Raw genomic sequence first — 10,767 nt, 5'->3', positions numbered from 1 at the left:
TACGTCACCCTGCTGCCACACGCGGGTCCGTCATGGCTAGCTCAAAGATCTGTGCCTTGAGGATCACCTAACGGATCTATTCCGGGCATCACACACCTTCTGCAGTGAACAAACATCTCTATTTCTAATGGTTGCCACTCGGGTTGCTCTTACTCCAGTTAATAAGGCAAAGCAAAACCGAACTCATACTCTAACGAGGGAAAACTCTAAAATTCATCATGTTCTGAGGAACATTTTTTAGCTGTTTTAAAATCTTACCTTTCAAAACCACACACTATGTGCTAGAGCATCCTGAAGTATTTCAATTCCACAAGTGTCCACGCAGACTTGAGTCACCAGGAGTACCACGGCCCTTTCCACAAGCCCTCAGAGGATTCTGCGGGTTCACTAATCAGGTCATGGCTCACTGAAAAAGTGAAGGTGAGCCTCAAAGAACAGGCACGGAGACGACAAACGCCTTTTCCCGGTGTACTTATACTTCCAGCCGTGGTTTTCAGTGCTGCCAGTTCTCCACCTCTTCTCACGAGGGAAGGGTTAAACAAAAGTCCAGGTACAGAGAGGAATTGTCTCCCTTTTCTTGCAAGGCAACCGCAGCGTTCAGCTCGTGTGTGTGCCATAATCCAGCCCCCCACCCCGATTTCACTGTTCTGAAGTATCGCTGTATCCCACACAGAAAATCTGAGACACCAACAGCTTCAAATAGAAGCAAACAATTGCCAAGGATGAGCGTGGCGAACCTTTCACAGCACCTTTAATTTCCAGAGCGACTTTGGCTGCCAGGAAAACTAAAATCCTACTAAAAAGGCTTATACTGAAAATCCTGCCATATCTACGACGTGACGGAACGTGGTTTTTTAGATGCAAGACATACAAATAAGCAACCTCAAGATTAGAGAACACAGATGGCAGGTCTCAGACTGCCAGAAAACTAATCCTGCTGCTGCTCAGATCGACTGCACTGCTAGAAAAACCCAAGATTAGCATCTCCACGGCTCTACTCAGAGTCACACTACGGCGATAAGCAATGGTTGTTGGTGAGAATATAAAGGTGGTGACTGACTTCAATTCGCTGGTGTTTCCACTGTTGCCTGGCTTCTCACACTGGAAATTACTACTTGGACAGTGCCGAGAAAGCAGAGAGAAAAAGCCAAATGCAAAACCAAAATTGCTCTAAAGAGAAGATTCTCCTAAACCTTGAGATTATAAGGTGATACCAGTATGGTGGAAGTGAGAGAAATCTGACAAAAAGCTTGAGAGAAGCTCGATTTTACAGTCTAACAGCTTCAACTGGTCACTTTTATAGACTTTAGAAGGTGGAATCCCATGTTCTTCCATGCACTCCCACACAGTAAATTAAAGCAGCATCCCTTAAAAAAGGCAAACTTACCCTTTCCCACGTGAAAGACAGACCTAGTGCATCAAACTGCTTCCTCATATGTTGAATATTACTGCAAAATAAAAACAAAAATTCACTTTAAATATTTCTATCATGTGACCATATTTAAAACCAGGTGCTTCTAAAGTTCTGAGAAGTCACAAGCGCTGGTTAACCTCTAAGCACTCCTCTCTATCAGTCAAAACCAAGGGACTGTCAGAACACTCAATTTTCGAAGTCCCTCGTGTGCTCTGGTTCAGTGTCAGGGCCTGTGATACAAGGCAACAGTTTTTCTCCTCTTGATTCCAGCATAACCGCAAAGCAAATGTGGCTCTGCAGCTGGCAGGGGATGCTCCTGAGGCATCGCTGCTCGTTATCTTAGTTATCTGCTTGATGGTGGCCCCAGTACCGGTAGGAAACGCGTTAGGAACTACCTTTGTGTCCAGCTTGCAGGGTGAAGCCCATGTTCAACTGCTGCATTTTCCGCTGGCAAACCGAACGCGTCCCATCCCATTGGATTTATCACCTGCCAGCAGAGAGGAAGAACACCGTCTCGCGTCACCTCCGGGAACGGCAGCAGCACCGCACGCAGGCCTCCAAGTACCGAACCAGCCGCGCTGTGCCTCCCGATAATGGACAAACCGCGTGTTGCGTTTCAGCGTCTGCTTTGTCCGAGCCGGAGCCCTCGGAGACATGCCAGCCATGGCCAGGTCAGCCTGGAGAGCTGAACCCACCTGCGATCTACAGCTCGATGTCAGAGGGAGCTTAAAGTGTTACGGAATGAATCCTCAGGACTATGTCGATGCCAGGTTAACCACGACAAAACCCCATCCTGTGTAAATCTCCGTGGTGGTCAAACCTAGCAGCTGATGCTCCGGCTGAACAGAATCAAATATTCCCCCTAAGAAGGGGGAAAATGCCGGCAAAACTCACTGAGCCCAGTTTGATACTGTACCCGGTGGGCTGCCTGCTTTTTCTTTTTGTTCAAGAAAAAAAGGAAAAATACTCGATGATAACCTTCAATCCAACAGACAAAAAGAAGAGGATGGGGAAAACCATTTTAGCCACATTTTACTAAAATATCTGTTGTAAATATAGACTGACAAACCATCGTTCATGACCACAAACAAACAAAGGTGGAAGAAAACGTTTACCACAGAACCTGATAGATGATTTCTGTTGAATAGATACCTACCTTTCCTGTTAACATGCAAATTATGTAGAAAAATCATCCAGCAATGCAGAAAGTATTCAAAAAACCCTGTTTAATAACGAGGGAAAGGCAGGCCAGGGCTTTAGATGCAGGCACTGAACGCACTGGTATACTAGAAACCCGGCAGAACCAATCCCGGTTCTTACTCCGGCAACTGTGGGTAAAGTCAATCATTACGACTAAAGTTACACAAGTTCGACAACAGCAAAATGTGACTGAGTTAGGATCACCATCTTACAGGGGGTAAGAAATCAAAATTTTTACCCCCTAAAATAGGCTTTTGTATAAAGACTTTGTTGTGCAGAGGCGCGTAAGCAGCCAGCACTCAGAAGGCACGGCCAGCACGACGCATCCCACTGTTACCTCCACACGAAAAACCTGTTGGTTTGGGAAGCGGAAGAGCTGCTTTTGTCCCTGGTTTGAATTATTTTTATTCTTCTTTACCACAATCTGATTTCAATAAATTCTTTCCTAAAAAAATATTTTACAGACATGTTTCTGAGCACCGGCTCGGTATAAAAGCCGCAGGATTGAACAGAGGTGACTCCTCGGCATCTCGTTCCCAGTGCTGAGCTAAAGCTAAACCTGCTGCGTATTGTCACTGTGCTGGTGCAGCACCCCCAGACGCAGGAACCTGGGACCAACAGCGATGCAAGCCGGGGTCTGTGCACAGCACAGTTTTGATGTATAAACCCAGCAGAAATCAGAACGCTCCTCTGTGCTACCATCACCAGCCAGGTGGTTGTTCTCTGTATCACGGGGGCAGACGATACAATACTAAACACTTCTCCATGTCCTAAGTGCTACACGGAAAATCTCACTTGGAGCCTAACCCACCTGTGGACCCCTCAGCCCTCTCCTCCCCACCCCCGTAATCAAAACTATTGGTCTAAAAAAAAAAAAAAAGAAAGCAGGAAAATTTTATGTCAACTCAAATCAACAGGATTAGTTAACGACACCCTGAAGAACACACCAGTTTCTGCAGCTCAGCTCTTTTTGAGCGCTACTGTTGCTGATGACCTGTCTGAGCAGAAAGGATGAAATAAACCAGGTTGTTTTCTCACATATAATATTTATTTTCTCTTATTTATGCCCTACCTTTGCATCCCTTCTTTTACTACACATCAAGCGAGATTAGAAAACATATTCTCAATTATTTTTTGTAAGGTTTGACGATCTCCTGGATACAGACAGGCAGCCCAAAGCAAGGCACAGTCTCATTTCTCACGCCCATGAGCAAAGGGTGTGGGAAGAACAGCTTCACTGCCGGCTCCAGGCTCCCCAGAAGGGCTGGTGCTGCTCCAGCCAGCTCTGCGCAGACGTTTCATCCCCGCACCACCAGCACGGGCAGGAGTTATCTGCTCACGCACATCTCCCCAGCTCTAGCACGTCTATTAAAAACACCGTACAGCATATTCACTTATCACATCCCAAAGACAGTTCAACTTAACCCCCGGCAGCATTCTTCAAGCTCCAGGGCTGAAGAAGTGCGCTGATTCGAGTTTCAATCAGAAACCTGAATTTCAAGAGACATTAAAAATATCCTCAAATTAATCTCCCGGATAGATCTATTTATGTAGTTGCTATAGAGATGAATGTATCACGCACAGTGGTTTAGGAAGTTATTTCAAGTTTATTGTCTCTTTTACTTCTCTGCCGTGAACGGATTTGAAAGGTTTGCGAAACGCATTTGTGTCAACAGCGGGTCGGCTGCTTCTGGCGGGGAGGTACGTGACGTCCCTGCAGTTAAAATGCCACGGTTGCCACCCAGCACTTGGCGTCACGTCCTACCTCTGAGCCAACATAAACCATGAGGCTGAGATGAGCTACGGAGTTCTGAGAAGCAGCAAAAATCTCAAGAGACATGGAATAGGGGAAGAAAACACACAACTAACACCTCAGAAGTTGGCACAAAGTATAAAGAAATTGTTTGACTGTTCAAAACAAAGAAAAAATAGGAAGAAAGCAATTTTGAAGACCAAGGGGTATTTTGCGATGGTTTGGTGATAGGCTTTACCTAGCAGAAAAAAGTGGCTGCTCCCTCCAGCATTAGACAGGCAGAAGAAAAACAAGTCACCCGCTTTCCTGATCGCTGACTTGATTACTCCCGACAGCCGTCTCTAGACCTTACGCAACGGAGGGATCGATTCTGCTCACTGGTTCTGCCCATCATCGCTTCTCTGTACAGACAGTATTTTCTCTAAGCCACAGGGAGGAACTAAATCAAGTAATGAACATCTCTTGTAAGACAGGAGACCTGCCGGCGTCCGAGGGTGCCTGCGCCTGGTGAGGGAAGGCAGGCTGGAGCGCCGGTCGGTTCACGGTGGCAGAAGCCGGTATGATCACCGAAGGCAACCACGTGTTCTCTCCTCCACAACAAAGTGGAAGGGTTAAGATTACCAGGTTACTCTTGAACACAGATTGCACGGCTTAAGAACCTCAGATGCTCACACGCTCAGGCAGCACCAGCTGTGGAAGACCAGCATTTTCCACCACTCGACACACCGTGCCTTGCACGGGAACATAAAGTCACCAGGGAGTGACCAATTGGCGTGTGGGGACTAAAGCGCTTGGTAACTGCCACGGCAAGCTCAGCAGCTGCCACGCTGAGCTTGGCCACTACCACGGCGAGCTGCCTTCTCAGGAGCAGATGATTGAAGTGGAAAACAGTTGCATCTCAAAACGTTTCAGATCCCAAAGATTCCGACTTCACATTAGCTCGAAGCATCGCTTTAAGAATCGTTTCAGGGCAAGGTCTAACATCTGTGGTTAGCGATGGCTACAGCTCTTAACACGGCTGTGGGATAGAGCGGAGGAAGACCCGGGAACTCCATTAACTCATTCCCGAGATCCCAGCTCCCCCTCCCAGGATTTTCATCCGTTCCCTGCTGTAACAATCAGCCCATCACGCTGACATTAGCAGGTGAGATCGACATTAGCTGACAATCGACTCGTATCACTCGGTTCTCTGCCTCTGTCAACACAACGAGGACAGATGAGTTGGCGAATATTCCTCCGTGTTTGTAAGGAAACAAAGAGCTTGTTTGCTCTCCTGATGCGCTCAGTGTCTCAACACTGGGAGCTGACGTGTCCTCCTTAATCCAGACTGATGCATTCTAAATTTTAAGCCAGCAGAATCAGGGTCAAAGATGCCTGTGAATAAACACATTTATTTCAGAGAATGCGTGATGAGAGGAAACCAAAACTGAAGAGGCTCGCTGACAGACCAGTGCTTTGAACCCAGCAGCAGAGTCTACATGCCTGCATCTAGCCAGAGCCCCTGCCCCAGGCAGCGTGAGCCAACCCAGAAAGGCTGACAGGAGAGGTGCTGGTGCTCACCAGCCAGGTACAGGGACGTGGTCCTGGGCAGGGGACGGGTACAACACGTCTAAGATACAAGACCTCCACCTGAACACAGCCCAGGCTGTCTTCTAAGCGTGCTGGGTAACAAACACCGTCACCCAACCGCTGAAAACTGCCACCACCACACAAAAAACCCCCCGAAGCAGACAAGGCACCCTGGAACCAGGCTGAAACCATGAATTTGTGTGTAGGTTCTGGCAAGGACTGTTGCAGTGCTGCTCTGCAACAGAGCGCTGCCTATCAGCGCTCGAATTAAAAAATAATCAGCCCACACGGATTCCTATCAAAACCTAACTCTGCTTATGAAATGCTCTCATTTATTTCCTGCTCTCACAAGACAAAATATGAGAAATTATTCTGTCCGCACACGACCACAAACGTTTGGGAAACAAAAGGGTCTCTCGCCACCTCCATCTCACACATCCTTGTCTGACAAAATTGCATTTCAAATAATGCCTCGTTTTCTCCTTTTCTTCCAAAAGGAAACCGAGTGAGCTCATTAACACCTTCAGTACTTGCTACAGGGAAACTGAATTTAAATATGATTCAATTCACAGAGGAATTCGCTTTCCACTTGGTTTATAGCGCAGAAAATAACCTGGCAAAAGGACACAACAGCCTCACACTAAAAAACGGTGAATAGCAGCTAATGACGATCAGAAAATGGAGCTGTATTGAAATAATTCATCCTATTGATGAATTAATTATAAAGCTCTAATTAAACTTGCCTTCTTCCAGACCACTCACTTTTCCAGTTTCAAGAGTATTAAGACTCGCTGCTGAAAGGGAAAACAATTAATGAAAATACATCCAATTGAAATGAAAAAAGATAAAACGAAAACGCTCTTTAAGGCATTTGGGGATACTCTGGAACCATTGCTGACAACATTCTAATCCCACCTATCAGGGGCAGCTGAAGTACAAATTAATAACTCTGACCCTAGTGCCCAGGATTGTCCCCCCGGACTGTCCCAACGCTCCCCCTCCCTCCTGCCCAGGTCCCCTGAGGTATCGATGCCAGTTCAAAACCTCATTAGGTGCTATCAAACCGAACCACTGGCTGTTCACTGCCTGCCGAGGGAACTGTCCTCAGTCCTCTGAGAGGCACAAATCACCCCTCGGGAGTTATCAGGCAGGATAATGAGAGCATCTTAAAGCAACGACAGGTACTTTTTCCCCGAGGAGCAGCAGCCTGGAAACGTGCCACAGGACAAACCACCACAAATACCTCTATAACTTGTACACAGCACTCTCAAATAATGAATAGGAAACCGCTAAACTTCTCACAAAACTTCCATGTTTGTCCATGCACGGAGAAAACACCCCCAGAAACCGCACATTCTGCTTCTGGATCCGTTTATTAACGGACACAAATTTGCAATTTAAAGTATATACATTATTTTTTCATAGCGTTTTTAAAGACATGTGTTTGTTGATCTGTGACTAGAACTCTCCACACACAAAAATGGTTTTACTTTTACGCTTCAAGAAAAACCCATAACACATTCTGGCAAGGGTCGGGCTCAGGGCATTCACGCTCAGTGATCTCTGCTTCGCTCATTTCCCATGTCATCAGTCACCAGTATCACCTACAGCTTGATGTTGAAGCAGTTATTTTTTCCGAAAACAAGGAGGGGGAAAAACAAGAGCAACCAATATTTATTTCCCCACTGAAAGCACTGGTGCAGCACAGGTTTCTGGTGAGCAGCAGCGGTGTGCAGCGTGGGTCACCTCTCTAGAACACGTTAGTTGAAACAAACCTTTTCCAGCTAGAAAAATGAAATACCAATGTTCTGTTTTAGGAAAACAAAGAGACCAGCACCCAAGCAGTTTAACCTTTTCCTGGTGCAGATTTCAAACCACCTCCACTATGAAGGACTCACACGACCGCATTCCACAGGTCAGCCCTGACTCCCTCCCGGAGCTCTAGTCCCTGGGTGAGGGCAGCCGAGCTCACCCTGACTTGGGCTTTACAACAAACACGCCAACTCTCGCCTGTTCCGATTAAATCAATACAAAACTAATTTGCTGTTTTCTCATTAAGGCATTTGCTAAGAAAATTATCCCCACCTCATTCAGCCCACGCTGCTCCTGACCACACAGACTAACCAACCACACACACACTAGCTGTATTTTCCCTGGTGTTTTCTCTCGCTGTTTATTAGACACCAAATGCACACAGCGAGGCTGAAGTTTTCCCAGGGAACTCGAAGTCCGAATAGTTTTACTTGTATTTTTCACGTAACTGCCCATTGTTCTTCCTCACAAACTTTCAACCCACCCACACCACTTCTAGAACCATCTTATGACCTGCTAACCAGGGTCAGCTCTACATCTACACACAGAGATAATAGTTCCTAAGATTATAGCCAATGCCTCTTCCATTTTTCCAGTTTGGAAATGATGGAAGCAAAGTTTAATCAACATTAGCACTCAGTCTTATCCTGAACTTACCCTGCCTCAAATACAGAAATGCATTTGCTTCTACAGAGAATTTGTACTTGGGATAATAAGCAGTGCCTGAGCTTTCAAATATGCAATATTAGGGCTGAATTCCCAGAAAGAAAAAAATAGTTTTTGAAAGATCAATTTAGTAACTTCCAAATTGTGCATACTAATGTTTTTGTTTCTACGGCATTCTTTCTCTTTATGTACTGAAGAACTGCAGTAATTTCTTGAACATAGGAAAAAACAGTGTCTTGGGAACACCACATTTTATGTGCGGTAAGAATAGCCTACAACTGCAACAAAGACATCTTTAACAGATTGTACAGCCGTGACACGGCCAGAGCAAACAGCCAGAGGCTGATAAATGAACTGCCAGGGGAAAATCAATAATCAAGCCATTGATTCTAAGTGATGGGGGAATCAGCATGATGAAGCAAGGGGGGTTCAAGGTAAATGGAAGTTCCAGCAAGTGAAGGTACATCCCTAACGTGGCAGCTCAGAAATCAGCTGAGGGAGGTGCAGGTGAAATCCTCTCGACAGGAGGTGCAGGTTAAGTCCTCTGGCTGCCCACCTTTGCTCACAAACAGATGGTTGAAGAGGTTAACACCACAGAAGATCCCCGTATTTACAGAAATTCAGCATGTTCTACGGGCACTCTAATACCCTTCAGAGTCGTTTGCACGTGAAATATAAAAATAAGCTGAAATGCAAGATTTGAGAACTTTAAAAGGCTTTCAAAACTCTTCTGGAAAAAAGCAGGTCCCCGTGGGAATAAAACCCTGCTTTCACAGTGGCTCTGCTGTTTCACTGCCGTTATACCACCGTTCCATTTTCCCTGGAAGTCTCCCCCAAAGGCGCTCACTTCCCTCACATTCCAAGCACCTACGGGACAATTGGCGGACAATTATTTTCACTTTGTTTTAGCTAGGAGAGAAAGCGAGTTTTCCTCCTTCTGAACAGACACCCAGCATTTATCTCCACATTTACCGATGAGATATGAGCTGTGCCCTAAAACACCTCCTCCCATGGTCTTAACATCGAGTGAGAATCAAAGGACACTTCAAGAGCCTAGCTAGGTCTGTTGTTTAAAGTGAGGTCTAAGTTCTGGTGGCTGGGAGGAGTCAGGAGAGATCAGCGCTACAGCAGCTGCCGGGGGTTTTTCCTCACTGACACTCCACGGCAGTTCCTTCTTTTCGCTGTAATTTCAGAGCATCTCTGCACAGCAGCACGCACTGGGTGCACGGCGCGTTCATCGCTGGCACAGAACGCGCAGCGCTGGGGGAGGCGGCACACTGAATAATGCAGCATCAACACCTGGAGTCTCATGGATGGGGACAGCTCCAGGAAACGTGACACCTCCTCAGTGCTCGTAGCGAGGGAACTGCACTTTGTACCACAAGCAGCAGCTAACATCGATTTCTCCATTTCACCGTCTTTTGAGGTTCTGACATTCTTGAGCTGCTCCTTCTCCCTAGCTGGAGTTCCTCTCTGACTCTCATCCCAGATTCTTGCCTACGGCTGTTTCTTTCCTGTTGTTCCCTACCTCCAAACCGAGGATTCTCTGCCCATGGTCCTCCTCCCTACTGATTCCCAGATTCAGAATGTTTTCCCCTACCAAACGTGGCAGCTCACTTTTACCTCGCTGGCTGCACCTTCTCCTCCCCCATGGTCCCACCCAGCAGTAGGGTCTTCAGCAACCCCTCACACCTCAGCCACACTGAGCCGTACTCCAACGGCCTCAGGTGGCTGTCACAGCGTCCGCTGTACTCTGAGATGGCTCTGAACTGTGTTATCAACTGCAGGCTCTGACCACCAGCCATTTGAAAGAAGTCTCACATCTCCCTATTCCAAGTTCCACAGGTCACTACCTATGCGCCTGTAGCATATGCTCCCACTAAACCTTCCAGAAAATACTGATTTCCTGACGCACTGTGACATCAAAACCCCACCCAGTCCTACTGCGGCTCTTACCTGCATCCCTCTCATCTTCTGGAACCGAGCTACCGCATCGCTGATGGTGTAGACGCGAACGTGGCCCATGTGAAGCTTTCCAGAAGGGTATGGGAACATAGAAAGCACATAAAATTTTGGTCTTGATTTCTAGAAAGAAATGTTTAGAGAGTCGTAACTAGGTGAGGTCCCATTTCACTGCGATCACACATGCACACACTCTAAACTACACAGTACCATGAAGAGAAACACCAAAGTTTATCAGATCTGATTCTTTGGGGCTGCAAGTGGAGATGTTTTACCAGGCTGCAGCCTCACTAATTTCTGTTGATATGTGTGATTCTGCTGAATCGGGCGCTGGCCCAGTCCGGTGTGTGTATGTGGAGAGGTGCTGCCAGAATTACAGACACAAGCCTAA

The 10,767-nt window shown here is 46.7% G+C and overlaps 1 protein-coding gene across 1 annotated transcript in view; it reads right to left on the bottom strand.

Annotated features, from left to right (window-relative positions):
* The window catches only part of LARS2 (leucyl-tRNA synthetase 2, mitochondrial), a 56,639-nt gene that overhangs the window by 44,670 nt on the left and 1,202 nt on the right, over nucleotides 1-10,767 (bottom strand). Inside the window, exons 2-4 of the mRNA XM_010131558.1 lie at nucleotides 10,371-10,499; nucleotides 1,810-1,901; nucleotides 1,388-1,448 (exon numbers count right to left, since the gene is read on the bottom strand). Of these exons, the coding sequence (XP_010129860.1) occupies nucleotides 1,388-1,448; nucleotides 1,810-1,901; nucleotides 10,371-10,499 (282 nt within the window). The remainder of the gene's footprint in view (nucleotides 1-1,387; nucleotides 1,449-1,809; nucleotides 1,902-10,370; nucleotides 10,500-10,767) is intronic.

The sequence above is a fragment of the Buceros rhinoceros genome, unplaced genomic scaffold, assembly GCF_000710305.1.
Source record: "Buceros rhinoceros silvestris isolate BGI_N320 unplaced genomic scaffold, ASM71030v1 scaffold14682, whole genome shotgun sequence".
NCBI lineage: Eukaryota > Metazoa > Chordata > Aves > Bucerotiformes > Bucerotidae > Buceros > Buceros rhinoceros.
This window is presented reverse-complemented; position numbering and strand designations above follow the sequence as displayed.